General features: G+C 37.8%; 1 protein-coding gene and 1 long non-coding RNA gene across 2 annotated transcripts in view; one reads left to right on the top strand and one right to left on the bottom strand.

Annotated features, from left to right (window-relative positions):
• Positions 1–17,635, bottom strand: part of LOC119872277 — a 28,787-nt gene extending 11,152 nt beyond the window's left edge. The window contains exon 1 of the long non-coding RNA XR_005361297.1: positions 16,022–17,635. This is a non-coding gene — a long non-coding RNA (uncharacterized LOC119872277). The remainder of the gene's footprint in view (positions 1–16,021) is intronic.
• Positions 11,024–24,508, top strand: GBP1 (guanylate binding protein 1). Its single transcript, XM_038541449.1, is given in 12 exon segments — positions 11,024–11,048; positions 13,521–13,729; positions 16,042–16,169; positions 17,027–17,136; positions 17,409–17,605; positions 18,202–18,444; positions 19,329–19,609; positions 20,482–20,694; positions 21,471–21,573; positions 21,816–22,009; positions 22,601–22,682; positions 22,685–24,508. Coding segments are annotated over 11 exon segments (1,782 nt in total). The 5' UTR covers positions 11,024–11,048; positions 13,521–13,539; the 3' UTR covers positions 22,726–24,508.
• The last annotated feature ends 740 nt before the right edge of the window (positions 24,509–25,248 follow it).

Consider the following 25,248-nt stretch of genomic DNA (forward strand, 5'->3'; position numbering starts at 1 on the left):
CCACTATCCCTTGTTCATTTCCCAGAGTTAGGAGTCTCTCATATTCCATCACCCTCTCTGATATTCACCATTTGCTTCAATGTGGATAGAACTGGAGGGTATTATGCTGAGTGAAGTAAGTCAATTGGAGAAGGACAAACATTATATGGTCTCATTCATACGGGGAATATAAAGAAGGGTGAAACGGATTACAGGGGAAAGGAGAGAAAATGAGTCGGAAATATGAGTGTGTGTGTCCTTTAGAATACGTAGAGGCTGCAGCTCCAAGTACACTGGAAAATGAGGAAATAAAGCTTCTTCACACTCAATGTTTAAAAGAAAAAGTCCCTAGAAAAATTTTCAAGACTGGCATATAAACCACATGCACAAAAACTGCACACAACTACACAGGAAGGAGCTTTTTCTTAACATCTAGCCTATTTCTGAGAAACTAAGAGCTTGCTTCTGCTTTCAATTTCAACTGAACCTGTGTTCAGTAAAAATACCTTCAATTGTCCTTAACTGAGACAAGAAATCCCTAATTGAAAGCCAGAGACTTTTATTTGATTAAAGGAATACTCAGACTGTCGTAGAGGGTGAGGATAAAGGGAGAGATATACAGCCCTAGAGTGTTCCAAGCCACTTTTGCAAATGCAGGGCCATGGATGAACTTAATTTTACCTTCCTCTTTTAATATGCTGACTCATCACTTGAGGAAATCTCAATTGTCAGGATCTTGCGGCCTGGTGAACTGCTTTTTAAAAAACATCTTTAAAGGTCAGTTAGTTAACATACAGTGTTTCAGGTGTACAAATAAAAACTTTTTTAAAAAATTCCAGACAAATAAAAACAGAGTTTTTTGCTAGCAGACCCATATCACAGGAAATAGTAAAAGAAATTCTTCGGACTGAAAGTGAGACCAGATAATAATATGAATGCACCTGAAAAGAGAGCACTATTAAATTATGTAATTATAAGACAACATAAATAAATATTTTTCTTAACTGATTTTTATAAATAAATAAACTTTAAGCTGTATTTACTGGTCTGTAAAATGTAAATAACAATACCTACATCATAAGCATGTGCTGAAGAATAAATGAAATTTAATTACAACCTATCTGGTGAGGGCACCTGGGTGGCTCAGTGGTTGAACATCTGCCTTTGGCTCAGGTAGTGATCCCAGGGTCCTGGGATCTAGTACCACATCAGGCTCCCAGAGGGAGCCTGCTTCTCCTTCTGCCTGTGTCTCTGCTTCTCTCTGCATGTCTCTCATGAATAAATACATAAAATCTTTAAAAAAAATACAAAAACAAAAACCTATCTGGGGAAACAGCAGGTACCAAGGCTCCAGGGAAAGGTCATGTGCAGCACTTGTGAGAGGCCAAGAGAGGGAAGTTATTGGGGAGAAAGCCCAATCCTATAACCCCTGTAATCTCTTGTGAGGACATGGTTTTTATACATATGAAAGCAAGATGCTATCAGCCTGAGGTGACTTCAGGCCTTCCCTGAACTGTCCACTACAGCCAAAGCTGGGATCAGAGGTGAAACTGAGAAGATTCGAGTCAGTGCACCAGGAGCATCTAAAATGATTTACCCCTTACACCATTCTTACTGTGCCTTACATTAAATGCAATCCATCATCATGTCTTCAAGTTGGTGACTAGCTACAATTCTATAAAGGACTTAATACACATGACTTTGTACACACCACAAACTTTAAGTCCTGCAACTTGTCATAGACCATAATTGACATTCATCATGTCCCTCTGCCACCACTCATTCTAGATTTCCCTTGTTATAACCAAAAGGAGGCATCCTGCTTTGGCTATTAAACAAAGTTGAACTGTGTGCCTAAAATATTCCTTCTACTAAACAAGACTAACCCAAAGAGAAAGTATACCTGGAAAGATACTTTAGGGTTTAATAACTTCAGGTACTAGAAGATCAGTTTATCCTCTGATGAAAAAAAGGTAATGATGGGATGCCTGGGTGGTTTAGCGGTTGAGGGTCTGCCTTCAGCCCAGGGTGTGATCCCGGGATCGAGTCCCACATCGGGCTCCCTGCATGGAGCCTGCTTTTCCCTCTGCCTGTGTCTCTGCCTTTCTCTGTGTGTCTCTTATAAATAAATAAAATATACAAAAAAGGAAAAAAGGTAATGAGCTCCTGTGGAGATAGCACATTCTACTTACTTATTAATGTTTATAAAGTGTGCATGCAGCCCTTTGTCTTTACTTTTTATATGGCTGCATTGTTATATGACATACTCATATTATCACCCACAAATACTGTTCAGTGGCAAGTTAAAATCACCAAAATATATTTTATTTTGTTGAATAGTCATAGATAAGCTATTGCAGTTGGGGGAAAAACCCACAAATTTCTCACGGTTTTCTGCAATAACTTAAACACACAACATCGCCAGTTTAGCTATTAAACAAAGACAAAATCGGTCTTTGTCAAAATCATGGAAAATCTACAATAATGGAGTAGCATTTGGACTCTACTTAACACTTAACTTTATGTTGTTTTCCTTTTATTTTGACTAATTCATCATAATCTATTTGGGATACAGATACTACATTTGTTGTGTTTTTAAATTTTTTTTAGTATTTTTCCAAGTAGTCATGCAAAAGGAGATTAAGTCCAGCAAATAGTTTGAAGATTCCCACGACATTTGTAGGAAGTCACTTTTCCTCATGATGTCCAGTAGAGAAAACCTCATTCAAAAATGGAAAAATTGCAACAATTCATTCAAAATAATAGTGAAGTTTCTTCAAGACATTAGTAAATACTTTCATATTTGATTTACATTGAATTCAAGTAAATCCAAAGCTTTTTATGCTCCGTGGAGTCTTCATCAAATTTGAGGGTTCTTTTTTTACTCAGTTTGGAAACAACATGTCATAAGTAATGTCCTGATGAAAATTATTCACTAACTGAACAACATATACAAACTTTTAGTTCTAGAATAGACTAGTTAGGATCTCATAGTAGTTTGAACAATTTTTAAAATTTGAATATTATTCATAAGCTCAGGGACAAATACAGGCCTAAGTAGTCCCAACAGAATGACTCTAATCCCTCACTTTAAAAGCTTAAAGAATGGCACCAAAGGATGCCACAGTCTTGATTCAAACTTCCATCATTTCACAATAAAAAAGATAGATATGTGGATAAGAGACATCAGCTACTCATTTCTTACAGCTTCACTTCTATTTTACATTTGCAATGATTGGTCTGAAATGTCTGTTCAGACATTCAATGGTCCCTTCCAAGGGGGATGGGAAACAGGATTCCAGCTTCTTACAACAGTAACTACCAAAAAAAGTACATGCCTAAAGAGATAGTAAGGTTCTGGAGGATCATTTTTTTAGGAAATACACATTGGATTATTTAGAAGTAAAGAGGCATTACATTTATAACTAACTCTCAAAGAGTTCAGGGAGAGAAGGAAAATACATATGGTAAAATAACCTTTGGGAAGTTGGGTAACTTTCTTCTTTCTTTTGCCAGGTTTGTGAGGAATTTTATCAGTAATTCAATCTATTGTCTACTTTAGTCTATTCAGATGAGTTATTTCTTCTTGAGATGGTTTAAGTAGTTTGTGTCTTTCTAAGTACTGGTCCATCTTTCTTTTCATTTCTTTCTAAGATTATTTGTTTATTTATTTGAGAGACAGCATGTGTGAACAGCGAGAGGAGCAGAGGGAGAGGGACAAGAAGACACTCCCCTGAGCGGGGAACCTGATGTGGGGCTCAATCTCACAACCCTGAGACCATGACCTGAGCCAAGATCAAGAGTCAGCCACTTAACCCACCGAGCCACCCAGGTGCCACAGCACTGATACATTTTTTTAATCTAACTTGTTGGCATACAGTTGTTCATAGTATCGTCTTACCTTTCTTTTTATTTCTGAAAGTAAATAGTAATATTCTGTATTTCATTCCTGATTTTAGTAATTTGAGTCTTCCATCCTTTTTTCTAGGCCAGTTTGACTTTATTACATTCATTTACCAAAAAATCATTATTATTTTCTCCATTCTGTTGCTTTGGATTTAGTTTGTTCTTCTTTTACAGTTACTTACGTTGAAAATATACTGATTTGAGATGTATTATTTTCTTAATGACTGCTCCAGGGCTAACCACATATAAACATAGATATAAATAGGGAGAGATATAGATCTTCCTGAAGCCTGAATTTATGCTAACTTAGCCCAATAGAATTGTTACTCCTATACTCCTACTTCCTCCTCCTACTATTTTATATATATTACATATTACACCTACGTATATTACAAGCCCAACCATACATTTCTGTAATTATTAATTTATATAATTTTGTGTCTCTTAAAAAAAAGCTGAGGGAGAAAGTATAAATGTATAGGACTTGTCATATTAACTTTCTTACTTACAATCTCCAGTTCTCTTTATTCATTCCTACGGATTCAAGTCAATGTCTGGTGTTTTGTCTTTATTTCAATAAGCTCTGCACCCATCTAGCTCCTTTGCTCTATTAATATGTTAAATTTATATATGCTATAGACTCTACAATTATACACATATTTTATACAATTGCTTTTTAACTCAGTTAAGAAAAGAGAGATAATATGCATTTATTTTGTCTTTTATAATTACATATTCCCTGACTGATGTTGTTAGTTTTTCCACCTAGGGTCACTTGCTTCTTGCCTGAAAACCTTCTGTTTGTATTTCTCATAATGTCAATCTGCTAGCAATAAGTTTTCTTCAAGTTTTTAGGCTTGAACTTTTCCTCACACTCTGTTTTAAATAAAGTCAGTCCCTTTGGGGAGAGCCTCAAACTACTCTGTGTTTATGGACTGCCTCTCTCCTTGGACAAAAGTCTCTGTGCCCTTTACTGGCCAGGGATGGTGGCCCCTGGTGTTCTTCACTTTCCACTCCCAACATGGAAACTCCACCCTATAAGTGAGCCAGAGTGAGGGTGATCAAGCCAAGTGTTCTCAGCCTGCCATGTCTGGGCTAAAGCCTCCACTCTAAAAGCAGGGTTGGGTGGAGATTGGGAGCCCCCCAGCTTTTGTTACACTAACCAGGAATTTAGTCTCTGCAACTCAGTGTTGGAGGGGATGAGAAATATTGGTGACCTGCCCTTACCAGTGAGATACTTTATATCTGCTTGGAAGGTGAGGGAAAAACAAGTCACATCTTGTTCGCCATACCCACCAGGAGTGGAACTTTTGTCAAACTGAACTGGGAATGGGGAAGTAGTATGTTCTGGGTCAGGTGCCATAGATTCTCAGCTTTTCTCATCAGAGTTGTAGGAGATCTTCCTGAATAAATGTTTCATTGTTTGATGTATGACTTTAGAACAACTTACAGACATTTTATTTAGTTTTAGTTTTTTTAAGAGAGAGATAGCGAGAGCACGCATGCACAAGTCGGAGAAGAGAATCTCAAGCAGGCTCCATGCTGAGCATGGAGCTGGATCTCACAACTACAAGGTGATGACTTGAGCCAAAACCAAGAAAGAGTTGGACACTTAACTGACAGAGCCACCCAGGTATCCCACAGATATTTTAAATAGTTCAAATTATTTGACAGAAGAATGATGTGTCTGAAAAAATATGAGTTAAATGATTTTAAAGTAGCTTTAATAATGATGAAGATAAATGTTAAAAAAAAAAAAAAAGAATGGGAAGAGTTGAAAAAATTATTTTATAAAGTGTAAGAAAGAGCAGCCCAGGTGGCGCAGAGGTTTAGCGCTGCCTGCAGCTCAGGGCGTGATCCTGGAGACCTGAGATCGAGTCCCACATCAGGCTCCCTGCATGGAGCCTGCTTCTCCCTCTGCCTGTGTCTCTGCCTCTCTCTCTCTAGCTGTGTTTCTATGAATAAATAAATAAAATCTTTAAAAAAATAAATAAATAAAGTGTAAGAAAATATATCTGTATTGCAAATACATGTGATATTTAATTTTAAACATGTGTAATGAAATTAGCAAACAAATGCTTTATATAGGCATTTTACTATTTTTTTCCACACTTCAATAAGTTTGTATATCCAAATTGGCAAAAGTGTAGTGTTTCTTTCATAGTTGGGGCCATTTTATATTTAGTCACATAATAGCTATTGAACTTCTGCTCTCTGCCAAACCTGATTGTAGGTGCTGTGAATATATGAGTTACCTGCTTTTATGAACTTCAATTTCAGGTAATCATAAGGGGAAAAAAATCAAGGTGACATGATGGGAGACTGGCAAAGGGCTCCCAGAATACGAGTAGAATAGGAGGGGACCAATCTTGCCAAGATCAAGGATAAGAAAGTTTCAGATAAAAAAAAAAAAAGAAAGAAGAAAGAAAGAAAGAAAGAAAGAAAGAAAGAAAGAAAGAAAGAAAGAAAGAAAGAAAGAAAGAAAGAAAGAAGAAAGAAAGAAAGAAAGAAAGAAAGAAAGAAAGAAAGAAAGAAAGAAAGAAAGAAAGAAAGAAAGAAAGAAAGAAAGAAAAAGAAAGAAAGAAAGCGGGACACCTGGGTGGCTCAGCGGTTGAGCATCTGCCTTTGGCTTGGGGCATAATCCCAGAGTCCCGGGGTTGGGTCCCACATCTGACTTCCTGTAGGGAGCCTGCTTCTCCTGCTTCTCCCTCTGCCTGTGTCTCAGCCTCCCTCTCTCTCTCTCTCATGAATAAATAAATAAAATCTTTTAAATTAAAAAAAAAAAAAAAGGAAGTTTCAGATCTGCAAAACTACCACACCCAGACCAGTAAGGCAGGAAGAAACTAAGTGTGTACCAGCAACGGAAAGACTTAGGGAAGTCATACTTTTCAAAACAAATTGAAGCGCTACTTACTCAGAGACATTTGAAAAGATAATGCAAAAAGGGACAAGTAAAGAAAGGGTTCAATTCTATTTGTTAATTTTCTCACTCTGGCTTCCAGAGGTAGAGAAATATCTGGGATCAGCAGAGAACCTGGAAAATCTCTCCCTTTTGCCTCATTTCCCTATTCCTTTGTTTCAGAAACAATGTGGAGGAGGAGGAGGAAGAAGAGGAGGAAAAAGCAGAGTTTAAAGGTAAAAAGACTTTAAATTTGATTCTCACCCCCATGACTTGCTTAGTGAATATGGACAGGCATATTACGATCCCTCAAGTCTCCTTGTTTTCACTGTAAGATGAAGACAGTGTCACTTATTTTGCATGATTGCAAACAGGAAGAGTAACACACAAAAAAACAATAATGAGATAAAGCTCCTACTTCTATTGCTATTCATCAGGAAACCTTGAAAGGCAGTAGAGTGAAGAAGTTTAGTAAGAGGGCTTGGGGTCAAGGATGATTCAGTTCAGATTACTTATAGTCCTGTGATTTGGGTTAAGACATTCAACCCTTCTGCACATCAGTTTCTATAAAACCATGGGGAAATGTTTAGCATGCGATATAAGTTATGAAACCCATGTAAAGCACTCAGCATAGAGTCTGGAGCATGTGTGCAATAGATGGAGCCTCTTCCTAACTGTGCACTGGGGATTAGTGCCGGGTGCTGGGTGTTTGTGTGTGAGGCATGACATTTTCCTCACTTACTGTATGTATAAATGAGAAGCCAGGTCCCCTGTAAGTGTGTTCATTACTTAAAGAAATTAGACCTAAAAATTAACACAATTGCTTCCTCATTCTGAGTTCCTCAAACTGAACCCCAACTCTGAGATCCATTTCATTATATTTAAATATCTGACAGAGATTTTTAAAAATCAGCAAATGTTCTCTAAAATATCTTCCAAAGAAATGTGAAAGTTCTGACTGAGAAATTGTGTTAAGCCCACATACCTTCTCATTGGCTTAACTTCCAGGAATTCCTTTTATGGTCATTGAGTTTATTGCTTTGTGTTCAGTGCTTTCATTTTCATGTTACTATAAAGTCTGTTATGGCCATTGCTTTACTTCTATTTTTGTCTTTAAAGGACATCTGGAAATTCCAATGACACTGAATAGGTGAAATAAAAGATCCACAATCCAGTGAGAGACAGAGAAGTAACAGAAACCCCTCCACCTAACTGAGGAGAGAAAAAAAGAGGTAAGAACTCCACTTTCTCATTAAAGCAGCCTTCTTTTCATCTTGAAAGGAACTTTTCTCTGGGAAACAGAGCTCATGATAAGGTTGGATGGGGGATGCGAAGGGGAATTTATAATTTTCTTAAGACGTGACCAGCATCAGGACAGGCTGCAGGTGAGCCTGCTGTGGGACACAGGTCAGATGATAAGATATTGGTGTTATCAGTTGGTAGTATGTTCCTACCTGTTCCCACTGTGCTTGTGCAGAATTAGGCACTGGTAGACATGGGGCTAAATGAAGTTTGAAATGCATTAGGATTGTCCTTCTCTTTGCTGACATTGTCTGTGTTGACTGGGGACACAAGTAAATTGCCATTGTCTTTGATGTAACTTGCTGACTGCAGCTAAGAAACTGAAAGGCAACTGAAATATGTTATATTCATGAGAAGGGAAGAGTAGTCAATGAGGTGCAGTGTAAACAACCACTGACACTGTTAAAGACAATGAAAGAAAAGATGGAAACCCAAAATGAAAGATGAAGATTTATAAAAACCCTCTACTTTTTAATCACACACTTGAACTTTGTTTCCAAGTATATTTCTTCCTTTAGAAATAGCCCAGGTTCAGTAGATTCAATTTCGTAGTGCCAGCTTATTCTTTAATCCTTACAAGTGGAATCTGCAGTCCTATTTTACTAAAGAATTTCCTCTTTAGAGAATCAAGTGTGATGTGTCACTACAGGCAACATCTTTGCTTGCCTTGACCTCTCTATGCTCTCAAGCAGTTCTGATTTGCTTTGTGGAAACTTCTGCCCTGAATTCCTTGGTTCAGTATGAGCTTTATTCATCATCTCCTCATCTGATAACTCTCTCTCTTTCCCTTTCAGTTTCACCTTCTTCTTTCCCCTCATTTCTCATTCCTCTCCCCCTCCTCTTCCATGCTTCTCCTTTTCTATCAAATAGAAGAGCAAGACAAAACAAAACCTAGAAGTGTATGGCTGAAAATACAAGTGTTTTCTTTGGACAATTTCCCTTTACCTCTCCTGATCTACCTCCTGATTTTTTTTTTTTTTTTTTTTAGCTTCAGATGTACAAATGATTCAACAATTCTATACATTACTCAGGGCTCAACACAATAAGTACACCCTTAATTCCATTTACATATTTCACCCATATTTCACCCCCATTGCCTCTAACAACTTCCAGTTTGTTCTCTATATTTGAGTCTGTTTTTTGTTTTTCTCTTTTTTGCTTTGTTTGCTTTGTTTCTTAAATTAATTCTGCATATGAGGGAAATCATATTTGTATTTTTTATTTGTCTTTCTCTGACTGACTTATTTCACTTAACATAATATTCTCTAGATCCACCCATGTTGTTGGAAATGGCAAGATCTCATTCTTTTTATGGCTAAGTAGTATTCCATGATATTAATGGTATAGTTAATATATTTTATATACCACTTCCTCTTTATCCCCTGTATCTACTCATCTATAGATGGACACTTGGGTTGCTTCCATATCTTGGCTATTGTAAATAATGCTACAGTAAATGCCATTATTGTAAATAATGCTATTGTAAATAATGCTACAGTAAACATATCTTGGCTATTGTAAATAATGCTACAGTAAACATCTCATGTTTAGGGTACATATAACTGTCCAAATTAGTGTTTTTGTTTTCTTTGGGTAAAAACCCAGTAGTAGAATTACTGGATCATATGGTAGTTCTATTTTTAATCTTCAGGGTACCTCTATTCCACAGTGGCTACACACAGTTTGCATTCCCACCAAGAATGCACCAAGAATTCTTTTCTCCACATCCTTGCCAACACTTGTTTCTTGAGTTTTTTATTTTAGCTATTCTAACAGGTATAAGGTGATATCCCATTGTAGTTTTGATTTGCATTTCCCTAATGATGAATGATGTTGAGCATCTTTGCATGTGTCTGTTGGCCATCTCTGTCTTCTTTGGAGAAATGTCTATTCATGTCTTATGTCCATCCCATTTTTTATTGGATTATTGGTTTTTTGATATTGAATTTATAAGTTCTTTATATATATTTTGGATATTAGCCCTTTATCAGATATGTCATTTACAAATATCTTTTCCAATTCAGTAAGTTGTCTTTTTGTTTTGTTGATGGTTTCCTTCACCGTGCAAGTTTTACTTCAATGTAGTCCGAATAGTTCATTTTTGCTTTTGTTTCACTTGCCTCTGGAGAAAAATGTTTCTACAGTTGATGGCAAAGAAATTACTGCCTATCTTTTTTCCTACAATTCTGTGGCTTCACATCTCATGTTTAGGTGTTTAATCCATTTTTGAGTTTATTTTTGTGCATGGTATAAGAAAATGGCCCAGTTTCATTCTTCTACATATATCTGTCCAGTTTTCCCAACACCATTTGTTGAAGAAACATCCTTTTCCAGTTGCATATTCTTTTTCTTTTAAAGAGTTATTTATTTTAGAGAGAGAGTACATGCGTGGGGGAGGGATAGAGAGAGAGATCCCAAGCAGGCTTCCTGCCCAGCATGGAACGCAATGCGGTGCTCAATCCCATGACCCCATGACCTGAGTCGAAATCAAGAGCCAAATGCTCAGTTGATTAACTGAGCCACGCAGGCACTTTTCCCATTGCGTATTCTTGTCTCCTTTGTTATAGATCAATTGGCCTAAAAGCATGAGTTTATTTCTGGATTCTCTATTCTGTTCTATTGATCTATGTGTCTCTTTTTGTGCCAGTACCATACTGTTTTGATTACTGCAGCTTTATAGTATATCTTGAAATCCAAGATTCTGATCCCTCCAGTTTTGTTCTTCTTTCTTAAAATTGCCTTGGCTATTTGTAGAACCATACAAATTTTAGGATTGTTCCAGTTCTGTGAAAAATGCTATTTGTAATTTGATAAAAAATGCATTAAATCTATAGATTTCTTTAGATAGTATGGAAATTTTAACAGTATTTATTTTCCCAATCAATGAAGATGGAATATACTCAATGGAATATCTTTCCATTTGTTTGTCTTACTGAGATCCTCCAGTCTTTTCTCAAGTCCAGTAAGTATCTTTATGATCATTATTTTGAAATCTCCATTGGGTTTATTGCTTATCTCCATTTCATTTAGCTCTTTTACTCTAATTTTATCTTGTCCTTTTATCTAGGACATAGTCCTCTGTCTCCTCATTTTGTCTAGCTCTCTGTTTTTATGTATTAGGAAAGTCAGTTATATCTCCTAATCTTGAAAGTAGTTGCCTAATGAAGAAGAGGTCCCATAAATGGTGCAATGACCCCTGTTCACTAGAACTTGGCAGGGGTGCCTCCTATGTGTGTTGTAGGAATTCTTCTATTGTGGTTGAGCCATGCTTGCCTTCAGTAAGTTGTCTACAATGTCTTTGCCTTGTTATGAGCAAGGTTTGGTCTCTGTCTGTTAAGGGGCCAATTTGGGGCAGCCTTGGGTTACAGTTAGGTCAGACCAGATGGTTGCCTTCAGCCCATTTGCCAGAACTGTGGTTCGCACTGAACTGCAGGTTGCTCTTCCTGCATTGTTTTCTGAGAGGCTTTCATTTGTGAGCAGGATCTGCAGTCAGATCAGATGTTTGATCCCCAGTCTGTCTGTTGGGTTTGTAGTGACCCCAAACCACAGGGTTCTCTGTGCTACCCCTATGAAGTTTTTCTTGGTGGGTAGAGCTAGCAGTCAGATCAGACCCAGGAGGATGCAGTTAAAGTGGTGTGTGCAGTTACCTTCGGGTACTTTGGACTGGTACTGGCAAGTGTCAGGGCTTCTCGAAGAATGAGACCTAGCTAGAGAACTATGGAGGAACTCCTCTTGAGTGGGGTGGACTGGAGGGGGGGAATCTACAGGAGAACAGGGTATGTGGTGTTAGCAAACTAGATTGTAAATGTTCACACTAGTTACCGCAGGTGTCCAAGTATCTAGCCTGGGGTTGAAAGAGAGAAAAGGCATCCACCAGTTCTTTTGTTCTTGGAAAAGTCTCCTAAAGATCCTTGCCTCTCCTGTGCACATTCTGGGATTAGTAAATAAATCTCATATACCCCAGGTGCCTCCCAAACTGCTGTTTCTATGATGTATCTTACTGGGGTTGTTTGTTATTTTGGCTCTTTAAGAGTGGGAACTCAGTTTTCTATCACACTCCAGGCTCTCTCAGAGCCAAGCCTTTTAAAGTTCCTGATGTTAAACCCCACCTGATTGTAAAAACTCAAGAAGTTAAGCTCCTCTGATTGTCAAAGCTGATGTAATGGGGACTTGTATTCCCAGTGCAGGTCCCTTATGTCTGGGATGCCTGACGGGGGGGTCTTTTCCCCTCCCATCTCTGTATTTGTGGTATCCCTCCTGCCTGTGGTTAGTCTTGCATCTTACTTTGGTTTCCAACCAGACTTCACCCTTTTGTACCGTTTTCAATGTGGTCTCCTCTCTTCGATTAACTGTGGACAGTCTGTTCTGCTGGTCTTTGGTTCATTTTGGGTTAATTACACTGATGTGGCTGTTATCTAGGTGTGTCCATCTCTCCAGGCTCCTCTACCTCCTGATCTTTTAATCCTTATTTCATAGTCTTTTGTTCCCTACTCATATATGTGTGTATATGTTTGTGTACATATATACATACATATAACATAATTTTTAGCCATATTGTTTCCAATTGTGCACTTGTAGCCCCTCATGTAGTTAAGGCTAATTTACTGTGAGGCTAATGAAGCTTAAATTTAAAGGCCCCTTGCTTACACAAACCTGCACCAAAGCTTTGGAAAGTTCTCTAGTCATGTGTCTCACGTGATCATGTATTTTTATAAAATTTGCAAAAGTAAGTTATATTGGTTCCACTTTTGGAATGGCAGGGTGAGATGCTCTGTGGACCCTCACTCCAGCAAAATAAGCATAACTACAGAAGATAAAAACACTTAAAATCTCTGGGAGCTGTTCAAAGGGCATACATGAAATGATGTATGAAAGTCTATTCATAGTAAGACTTAATGAATAAATAAATTAACATTGACTTTTTACATATAATCAGGATATCAAATAAGTCCCTCTAAATTCTATTCTAATTTCCATTTAAAGTTTACTCTAACTTTTTAATGAGAATCCAAATGGAAATTTTCCATGGTGAATTAAATGAATGATTTTGTTTATCAGAGTGGCTGAATGCTCCTAAGATCCTGTCACACCAATATTTTTTCAATGAACTGCTTTGACAATACTTCTCTAACTTTCTAAAATACAGATATTACTCCCATCTATCTCAGTGTTGACAGCAAACTTTTGGCCATTTGTGTAAATTGAGGACTCTAGCTTCCTTTAAAACATTGTTTTTATTTTAATTTAAATTCAATTTGCCAACATTATAGTACATCGTTAGTTTCAGATGTTGTTTTCAATAATTCATCAGTTGTGTATAACACCCAGTGCTCATCACATCATGTACTCTAGCTTCTGAAAGTAAAATAAGCTGGTAAAATTTTTGATCTACTTAAACTGGAAATTTTAATTCAACCCATCGCTTCCCTTACAGATCAGGGAACACTCTCAACATGGACTCAGAGATCCACATGTCCGCTCCAGTGTGCCTCATTAAGAACACTGAAGAGCAACTGCTGGCTAATCAGGAAGCTTTGGAGATCCTGTCAGGCATTAAGAATCCTCTTGTGGTGGTGGCTATTGTGGGCCTCTACCGCACAGGCAAATCCTACCTGATGAACAAGCTGGCTGGGAAGAACAAGGGTAAGTGGCACCAACAAAGCTCTGCTTAGTCCCTTCTGTCCACCCACACTGCCAGCATGGAGCATGGAAAGAAAGTTAGAGATGCAAAGAAATACTGAAAGTTATCTTTCAATCCAAAGTTATGCTCCTATCTTCACTATGGTCTGAAAGAGGACAAGTCATCTCTCTTTCCACTCTGCTTTAGTTTCCCCTTTTAAAAGCATAAATGGGGGATCCCTGGGTGGCAGAGCGGTTTAGCGCCTGCCTTTGGCCCAGGGCGCGATCCTGGAGACCTGGGATTGAGTCCCACGTCGGGCTCCCGGTGCATGGAGGCTGCTTCTCCCTCTGCCTATGTCTCTGCCTCTTTCTCTCTTTCTCTCTGTGTGACTATCATAAATAAATTAAAAAATTAAAAATAAATAAATAAATAAAAGCATAAATGGTTTCTTTCATAGACTAATGCAATAATAAAAAATAATTAATGTACATAATAATAAACTATAAGACATTTACTACACTGTGTAGTGAAAGGAAATTTCCATTGATCATTAAGATTCAAAGAATGTTTAAGTCTGTATTAGTCTGTATTGGGTCTTTTTTTTACTGTTGTAAAATATACATAACATAAAATTTACCATTGTAATCATTTTAAAATGTACATACATACAGTTCTGTGGCATTATGTAAATTCACACTGTTATGCAACCATTGCCACTACCCATCACCGTAATTTTTTCACCTTCCCCAACAGAAACTCTGTTCCCATTAAACAATAACTCCCCAGCCCTCGGTAACCACCATTCTATATTCTGTCTCTATGAATTTGACTACTCTAGGAATCTCATTTAAGAGGAATCAGGCAGGGGATCCCGGAGTGGCTCAGCGGTTTAGCGCCACCTTTTGGCCCAGGGTGTGATCCTGGGGTCCTAGGATGGAGTCCCATACCAGACTCCCTGTATGGAGCCTGCTTCTCCCTCTGCCTATGTCTCTGCCTCTCTCTCTGTGTCCCTCATGAATAAATAAATAAAATCTTAAAAAAAAAAAAAGGAATCAGACATTACTTGTCCTTTTGTGTTTTGCTTATTTTACTTAACATAATGTCTTCAAAGTTCATCAATGCTGTACCATGTGTCAGAATTCTCTTCCTTTTTAAGGCTGAACAACTCTATGTGCATACGTATTTGTTTATCCGTTGTTTATCCGATTTGACCCTTGGGTTGCTTCCACCTTTTGGCTATTATGAATAATGCTGCTAAAAACATGAGGGTACAAATATCTGTTCAAGTCCCCATTTTTGCTTTTTTGGGGGTATATATCCGGAAGTAGAATTACTGAATCATTTGGTAATTCTGTGCTTAATTTTTAAGAAATGATACTGTTTTCTGCAGTAACTGCACCACTTTACATTCCCAGCAGAAACACACAAGGTTTATAATATCTCCACATCCTCCCCAAAACTTATCACTTTTGTTTTTTTGATAGTGGTTATCATGAGTGTGAAGTAGTTTCTTACTGTGGTTTGATTTGTTATTTCCCTAATGACTAATGATGTTGAACATCTTTTCATTTGTTTATTGGTCATTCGTATATTTTCTTTGGAGAAATATCTATTCAAGTCCTTTTTTCATTAAAAAAAAAAAAAATTTAGGGGCACCTGGGTGGCTCAGTGTTTGAGCGTCTGCCTTCAGCTCAGGTTGTAATCCCAGGGTCCTGGGATCAAGTCCCACATCAGCCCCTACCCCCCGCCCCCGCAGGGAGCCTGCCTCTCCCTCTGCCTATATCTCTGCCTCTCTCTGTGTCTCTTATGAATAAATAAATGAAATCTTAAAATAAATATATTAATAAATTTTAATTAGTTTCAGAGGCAGAATTTAGTGATTCATCCAGTGCTCATTACATCAAATGCTCTTTTTTAGAAGATTTTATTCATTTATTTGACAGAAAGAGAGCATACAAGCAGGGGAGCAGCAGGCAGAAGGAGAGGGAAAAGCAGGCTCCTCAGTGAGCAGGAATTCTGATGTGTGACTCAATCCCAGGACCCTGGGATCATGACCCAAGCTGAAGGCAGACGCCCAACCAACTGAGCCACCCAGGCACTCCTCAAGTGCCCTCTTTAACACCCATCACCCAATTATCCCTTCCCCCACCCACCTTCCCACCTCAGTTTCCTAGCATTCAGCATCTCTTAGGATTATTCATCACAATCAAGTGGGATTTATTCTGAGGCTTTGCTCATTTTTTAATGACGTTGGTTTTTTATGTTACATTGTAGGATTTCTATATCCATCTACCATTAAAATTCCACCTTCTTACCCCCCACTTCGCCCTTGCAGGCTTTTCTCTGGGCTCCACAGTGCAGTCTCACACCAAAGGAATCTGGATGTGGTGTGTGCCTCATCCCCAGAAGCCAAGCCACACTTTAGTTCTTCTGGACACTGAGGGCCTGGGAGATGTAGAGAAGGTAAGGGTTAAGGATTCCATTCTGGAATAAGACCCTCATCCCTGAATATTCTCTACACTATTTAATTTTTTTTAAATAAGAGCTTGCACTTAATATGTTTTTTCATTTCCATTTATGTGCCCTAAGACCAAGTTTAGCAACCAGGCATCAGGAAAATATTCTTAAGACATAATCCTGGAAGATCATAGTGGTCAGTAGGTAGTATTCTAATCATTAACAATAGGCTGTATGCTAAGCCAGTTAACCTAGATGCATAAAGGTAGTACAAATAAAATCAGTGTCATGAATTCAATCCTGCAGAGAATTTTAGTTAAGAATTTAGGTTCTGAAACCCCACACCCTTGTGTTTAAATATAACCCTGTCACTAACTCAGTGGCCTTGGCAAATAGTTTGACCTCTTTAGCCTCAGCTTTCTAAATCTGTAAAACAGATGTAATAGATCTATATTTGCCTCATAGTACTGTTTTGAATATGATAAGTAATGGAAAATAGGTGCATAATAATTGCTCAGTAAAGTTGCCACACGTATTATTATTCTTATATAAGTCAATTTTGCTATAGAATAGGAAAAGAAAATTTTAAACTTAAATTCTTAGAATGCCCACCAACCTTGACTATTTGTCTTGTAATTATCTGCCAGTGATCATAAGAGAACCTAGTGAGAATTAATGTAAAGATGCTAATCACAAAATGATCCAAAATTCAAGTCCCTCTCACATTTTTGTTTGGATTTGATTTTCTCATAAAGGTCATTAATCTAAAAAAGACTAGCAAAATGAGTATCTTTTTACTGCTATTCTGGGAAGTACCAGGAGAATGAAACATAATCTCAGCCTAAATGTGTTCTGATTTCCAGGGTAACAACCAGAATGACTCCTGGATCTTTGCCCTAGCAATACTTCTGAGTAGCACCTTTGTGTACAATAGCATGGGAACCATCAACCAGCAGGCCATGGACCAACTGCAGTATCCTTTTTGCTGTTCAAAATAGGATCAGTGTAAGGGGCGGGGAGCCCTATGTTTAAAAATCAGCTGTTTAGCTGTGAATCCTAGTGAATCAAGCATAAAAAGAGAAAACATAAGAAATCATTCAAGGGCAAGGGAAATATCCTAGGTACCCACTGAAGAATTGACACTTGGGTTAAAAACAAAGGTGACATGAAGGTTGTAGATATGGGGAACTATTATGGGATGGAGGACAGTTCTTTTCTGCCAGTTTTCCTTATTTTGCTATTCAGCTATGTGACAGAGCTGTCAGATCGAATCAGGGCGAAATCCTCCCCTGATGCCAATGGAATTGAAGATTCAGCTGACTTCGTGAGCTTCTTTCCAGATTTTGTGTGGACGCTGAGGGATTTTTCCTTAGAGCTGGAAGCAGATGGTCTACCTATCACAGCAGATGAGTACCTGGAGATTTCACTCAAGCTTAAACAAGGTAAAAGGAAGACGTAGAAATAAAAGGAAATAACATGAGAAACCTATCATCTTTTAGTGTTCCGTTTACAGTTTTCTTACATTTATAGTTTTCTATTTATTCTTAGCTGGCTATCATTAAGAAGTAATCCTTGTTTGGTATATGAATTAATAGAATTGATTTTAAATTATATTCTCCTTCTCTAAGAATAGTTTTTTCTTTCATCTTTTCCTGTGCTATTATCAGATTGATTTATTTCCCTGCTGAGGGCTTATGATTAGCTAAAGAATATGGAATAGATTAGGCATTGATTGGAAGAAAATAGATTAAAGCATGAACAGTGCTCTAGTCCAGGGGGTTGGCAAATTATGGTCCACAGGCAAATGATGGCCAATCCAGCCTGCCAGCTGTCTTTGTACATAATGTTTTATTGGAATAATGCTATGTCCATTCATTTATAGATTGTCTATGGCGGCTTTCATGCTGCAACAGCAGAACTGAGTACTTGGAAAAGATACCACCTGGCTTGCAAAGCCTAAAATATCACTGTTTAGCCCTTTACAGAAAAAGTTTGCAAGCTTCTATATTTGGGAAATGCCTTTTTTATCTTACTGCAGGCAACACTCAAAAGGACCAAAATTTTAATCTGCCTCGACTCTGTATCCGGAAATTCTTCCCAAAGAAGAAATGTTTCATCTTTGATCGACCCACTCACCGGAAGAAGCTAGGCCAGCTTGAGACAATGCATGATGATGAGCTGGATCCTGAATTTGTGCAACAAGCTACAGTCTTCTGTTCCTACATCTTTAGCAATTCCAAAACTAAAACTCTTTCAGGAGGCATCAAAGTCAATGGACCTCGTGAGTCCTCTTCTCAGTGTTTTTCTTTCATCTTTAAGATTAGAGGAAGGTAGAATTACCTCCACCTGATTTTAGCTTTGAAAAATGCAAATCTACTGCTATTATCATTTAAATTCTGAATAACACCAACATTTCTAATAGATTTTACTAGCCAAATTTTCTTGGGTGAGAAAAGATAGGAAAAGGAAAAAAAGGCTCTAATTCTTAAAATTGCCCTAGTTAATTGAACCTGCACTGCCCAATATGGTAGCCACTATTCAAGTGTGGCTATCCAACTTCAAGTGTTAAATTAATTAAAATTAATTTTAAATTAATTAAAATTAAAAAATATTTAAAATTCAAATTACACAGTTATATTTCAAAGGTCCATACCTACATGTGGCTAGTAGCTGGATGACATTCTACAGGCCACACATAGAACACTTCCATCATCACAGAAAGTTCTCTTGGACAACACTATGCCAGAGTAAACAAAACTGAGGACTCTTTTTGATTTGTTCTACAATATTGATCAAATATTCATCACAGACCAGGGCTGATGATAGAGACATAAATGAGAGAGGTGTAGTCCCTGTCCTAATGGTGCTTGGGGGTAAAGTGGTTACAAACACTCAATAAACATAGGCCTATGCTATCTATAACAGAAATTCTCAACCTTTTATGTATATACATATCACCTGGGCATCTTGCCAGGAAAGAGGGTCTAATTCAGTTGATCTGGGGCAGAGGATAAGAGTTTGCATTTCTAGCCAGCTTCTAGGTGATCTGAGGACATTGATACTGTGAGACAAATGAGTGGTAATAGATATGATCAGAATTACACAGAATAAAATGTTTCCTCATCCCACCTACAACAAGCATCCTCATTTGTTCTCAACTTGTAGGTCTAGAGAACCTGGTGCTGACTTATGTCAATGCCATCAGCAGTGGGGATCTGCCCTGCATGGAGAATGCAGTCCTGGCCTTGGCCCAGATTGAGAATGCAGCTGCAGTGCAAAAGGCCATTGCCCACTATGACCAGCAGATGAACCAGATGGTGAAACTTCCTACAGAAACCCTCCAGGAGCTGCTAGACCTGCACAGGGCCTGTGAGAAAGAGGCCATTGAATTCTTCATGAGCAATTCCTTCAAAGACATAGACCAGTTATTTCAAAAGGACTTAGCGGTAATTTTTTCTCAAGTTTATATGGATAAGGGTCTTGGAAAGCAAAGTACTACCAGAAAATGAAATGGGTATTTTTTTTTTTGAGAGAGAGAGAATTCCTGCTAGACTTTAAAATGGTGATAACTGGGATCCCTGGGTGGCGCAGCGGTTTGGCGCCTGCCTTTGGCCCAGGGCGCGATCCTGGAGACCCCGGATCGAATCCCACATCGGGCTCCCTGCATGGAGCCTGCTTCTCCCTCTGCCTATGTCTCTGCCTCTCTCTCTCTCTGTGACTATCATGAATAAATAAATAAAATCTTTAAAAAATAAAATAAAAAATAAAAAATAAAATGGTGATAACCACTATTTGTTATTATCATAAAAAGAAGAACAAAGTTTATCATGATGAACTCAAAGTTTTAAAACATTTTTCTTTCACAAATAATAATCTTCCCCATAATTTAACTAAATAAATATAAGTAACAATTAGAGCTTCAATCAAATGCCTATTATTAGACTGATTTGATATTCTAGTCAAAAGCAAAGAAAATTGTAGTCCTGATTATCTTATGCAAGCTTATGTTGAGCCACATTTATTCCATATGCAATCATTGGTCCAACTTGAAAAGCTGAAGTTTCTCTCTTAAAGGTGTAGCAAAAAAAAAAAAAAAAAAAAAAAAAAAAGCTAGGAACGTCTTCTCTGAACTTCATCTGCAAGGAAAAGGGGACTTCTGTAAAAGTCAGGAGCAGGAGGAAGGATAGGGCCATGTTAAGGTGCCTGTAACTTTTTCTAGGGTCATAGATTTATTTTTGAGAAGCCTTCCCAGAAATCCCAAGGTCAAGCTAATGTCTTTTCCCTGTTATTCTTTTTACTTCCTATTTTTACATTAAAGGCCAAACTAGAAAAAAAGAGAGATGAGTTTTGTAAACAGAACCTGCAAGCATCAACAGATCGTTGCTCAGATTTACTTAAGGAAATTTTCGGTCCTCTAGAAGACTCTGTGAAGCAAGGGGTTTATTCCAAACCGGGAGGGTATCGTCTCTTCATCCAGAAGACACAAGAGCTAAAGAAAACGTACCTTCAGAAACCTAGAAAGGGGATACAGGTAATCAAGATTTACCTGCTGATTGTGGAAAGCTGCTGACATGCCTCTTTGAAAGACCAACATAACCAAGTATAATTGCACACATTACAAGAACAACAGCATCCCTGCTTTCATTCAATAAACATATACAGAGAGCCTGTTATATCAGATATGTCCTCTATCCAAGAATATATTCAATTAATAATTGAGTTATTAATTGATTTTCAGATTAACCACCAAGTTGTTATTGCAATTCACTATTACAGCTGGATCTTTATACTATAAGGGAGAGAAACTCGATGATGATCCCTTAAACAAAAATGCTAATTTGTCAATTTAGGCTACAAGTTGGCTTTAAGGACAGCTGGATCCAAGATTTCAAGGAATGTCATCTTCTGTCTCTCTGTTATTTTCCTCAACCCAACACTTCTGTCTTTCCTATTCTCCCTCCACCTTTCCTCTGATCTGCTTTCTCCATGATGGCTTCCTTTTTCAGCAACTCACTCTATAGGGGACCACAACACCAACAACTCCAAAATTAGAGCCCTTAGTCTGAAAGAACAAAGAATCTCTTTTTCCCAGTGTCTATATCAGTCTCTTTTAAAGGATTCTGCTTAGTAAGTTCCCATGATTGGCCAGCCTGGTGCAAGTGCCTGCGTCTGTGGTCAGCAGTCTTGACCACAAGGCACACCAGGACCAATAGGAGCAATTCCTAAAGGAAAAGATGGTGGGAAGACAATCAGGAACAAGTGTTTCTAGCCAATTCCTATTACTAACTGTGTTCTCTGGGTCCTAAGGCTGAAGAGGTTCTTCAGGAATACTTGGATTCCAAGGAATCTATGACCGATGCAATTCTACAGACAGACCAGACACTCACAGAAAAGGAAAAGGAGATTGAAGGTGAGGAGCCAGTCAAGAGACTAAATAGCTTCTAGAGCACTCAAAGTTTTAAAAAATTTAACGGGGTAAGCCTGGGATCCTTACACTAGGGCAAAAAGAACAAAGATGCCTCTTACTTGCTAAAGACATTTCTGAGCAGGGCATATGCAGTGAGTAGCCACAAGGACAGGTGAGTGTGCTGGGAAGAAAGGGAAAACACGTTTACACATGTACATTTTTCTTCTTCTTCTTCCTCCTCACAGTGGAACGTGTGAAAGCTGAATCTGCACAGGCTGCAACAAAAAGACTGGAGGAAATGCAAATGAAAAATCAGCAGATAATGGAACAGAAAGAAAGGAGTTATCAAGAGCACGTGAAACAATTAACTGAGAAGATGGAGAGGGATAGAATCCAGTTGCTAGAAGAACAAGAGAGAACTCTAGCTTTGAAACTTCAGGTATTTAATTGCATTACCCTGAGGTTTGTTTTTCTCTTTTCTCTCTACTGTCCCTGATCATATCTTAGTGTGGCAGTGAGAACATGACGCCTAGAAGAAGGACCTTGCTTGCCACTTGCACTTTTCAATTTCTGTCTGCCTTCCTGACCTGGCCTTTACCTCTGTCTGGTTATTAAAAGATTTTATTTGCAGTTAGGTCACATCTAGTCCTTTGTATATCTTTCAGTCAGTGGTGGCTGTTATCTGCTAGGCTTTCTAAAAAATCACTTATATGTATCTCTTGCTTAACACTATATGAAACAAGAACCACTATGTTTCTATTACTTAGGAAAAGAAACAAGAGTTCAAAAAACATCAAATCACTTTTATAGGGTCACACAGCTTGGAAAGCTGAACTGTCTTCACCACTTAGTAGAAATGTAATCACAGAGCTAGGATGCCCAAGAGAAATTAATGAAAATTAAGGGTAGAGAAAATGCCAAGAAGAAATTAAATATCAAAAAAAAAATCTATGAATGTGAAAAGTAGCTATTAATTACAGATTTACTTAGTGCTACACTTTACTCAGTCTCCATTTATCCCTTTTTATAGGAACAAGCCCGTCTACTAAAGGAAGGATTTCAAAACGAAAGCAAACGACTTCATAATGAGATACAAAATCTTCAGCAGAACATGGCAAGACCAAGGAGAATGTGTGTCATAAGCTGAAGACCTAAAGAACAGAGCTTTCCTGGTTACTCTTACCCAACACGTAACTTAAATAATTTCTGAATTTGGAAAAATATCATTATACTTGAAAGTAATTAAGTCTTGCATTTTTATAACACTAGAAATTTGCAAAGACTTGCAGTACTATAATTAAAACCATGTCCCTCTTCCTAAGAAAATTGTAAGTTCTGGGATCCCTGGGTGGCGCAGCGGTTTGGCGCCTGCCTTTGGCCCAGGGCGCGATCCTGGAGATCCGGGATCGAATCCCACGTCAGGCTCCCGGTGCATGGAGCCTGCTTCTCCCTCTACCTGTGTCTCTGCCTCTCTCTCTCACTGTGTGCCTATCATGAATAAATAAAAATTAAAAAAAAAAAAAAAAAAAAAAAGAAAATTGTAAGTTCTATAACAATGGTCCATTTTATATCTCTAACAACATAGAAAGTATGAGCTGGTACCATTCAGGAGCAGTTTATTCCTCTGGGTAACCACTAGTTAACAAATGGATACTGAGCCAAGTCTTAGGTAAAAGTTTAGGAACATAGTTGGGCATCAGTTTGGCCAAGTGTACAGTGGGTTTCAATACTAGGGACAACCATCCTAGCTTCTAGTGAAGACGGTGTGCAGTTTTCCGTAGTATCACAACTACACCATTTGTGAGCAGTTATGTGATCACTAGGCCCTGGCCATGGACAATCCTCCCTGATGGATTCCAAGCTAAAGCAAACCACTTTATATAGAGAGATCTAGAATCACTACAGAATTTTCATAAGAAGATAGAAGAAACCATTAGCATGAGTAGTGGCTGGGTCATCAAGAAATTGGCCAAAAAAAGGAAACTCCTTTCCTGCTCAATTCACCCAAATTATAACTTTAATGGGACACTTTAGAATTTTAGATAAGTGGGCAGCCTGGGTGGCTCAGCAGTTTAGCACTGCCTTTGACCCAGGGTGTGATCCAGAGACCCAGGATTGAGTTCCACGTCGGGCTCCCTGCATGGAGCCTGCTTCTCCCTCTGCATGTGTCTCTGCCTCTCTCTCTCTCTCTCTCTCTCTCTCTCTGTGTGTGTGTCTCTCATAAATAAGTAAATAAATAACCTTTAAAAAAAAGAATTTTAGATAATTGACACTGGGCTAAACATAGTAATATGATGACAGTTATGCATTGTGTATAATTCACAAAGATGGACCTTAAATGATGACAAATAATATATTAGAAAACTGAACTAAATTATTAGATAATTTATAATCCTATAACTTAGGCAGTATTTTCCCTATTCTTAACAGCCTGCACTTGAAAGTTTGCTGATTTTCCCCAAAGAAATTATAGATTGTTTTTTATATTTTTTGATCAACAAAGTAATGTTCTTGGTATTACTTAGTATATATAGACTTTATCCTAATTTTCTAAAGTCCTGGGTAAATGGCTGATGTTTCTTAAAATGACTAAAAGTTATTTTCAGGCTGAAAATAAAATATTCTTCACTAGGCTTTTTATTTGTGATAGTTCTTTTTTTCTTTCAGTGTTCACCAAAAGATAAGGCTTGACTCTTCATAGCAATGGTTGGCTAACTTTTCTCCAAAAGGCCAGATGATAATTATTCATGGCATTGTGGACTATACAGTTTCTATCTCAACTGCTCAACTCTACCATGTAGTATGAAAGTAGTCATAGACAATACACAAATGAATGAGCATGGCTGTGTTCCAATAAAACTTTATTTTAAAAATTAGGTGGTCCCCACAAACCATAGTTTCCAGATTATTGCTCTATTAAATCATTGGTCAAATTCTGTGTATCTGCCTTATGTTGTTTACATTTGTAAGGGAATGTGTATTAAATTGTATGTTAGGATCTTGAAAGTATTACACAATGTTTCAATGAATTAGAACATGAGAAAAATGTATGGAAACAGCTAATGCCATTAAATCCACATTAATAAGCCTGCTTTCTTCTGATTGCATGGGGACATATTATTCCATTGAACCCCCTTACATTCCATCAAGTGATGAATGCTTCTTTCCACAGTTGAGTATATGAAACTAAGCAGTTTTTTTTTTTTTTTACTTGACTGCAACTTCCTAAGAGACCAGGTGAGACCCACAGCATGTGTGTAGGTATGCATACAGACCCGTGGTGTTTAGGTAAATATGCTATGTATTTTCTTTTCCAAGCTGCATTGCGACAAAGAATTAAATAAAATATATTTTTATTAACTAGAGAAATTTCATAGTAGAAAGAACAAATATGCCTTTAAAACCAAATAGTAGTCTCTTTAATAACCATTTAAAAATAAGAACATTGGAACTAAGCAAATCTACACAACTTCCTTCCTAGCTTGGTAGCATGAGTCTATACCAGATTTCAAATGATCTGATACCTCTTTTAGTACTTTTTCTATATTATCTCCAGGAATAAAATAAAGCTCTCTCTCCAGGGGGGCATGTTGCTTTCGCCAGTGGTCCACAATCCAGCCATGCATTAAAACTGTTTTATTCAATATAAAGATTCCCTGGCCCTTACCCTTCCTGTGA

The sequence above is a fragment of the Canis lupus genome, chromosome 6, assembly GCF_011100685.1.
Source record: "Canis lupus familiaris isolate Mischka breed German Shepherd chromosome 6, alternate assembly UU_Cfam_GSD_1.0, whole genome shotgun sequence".
Lineage (NCBI taxonomy): Eukaryota > Metazoa > Chordata > Mammalia > Carnivora > Canidae > Canis > Canis lupus.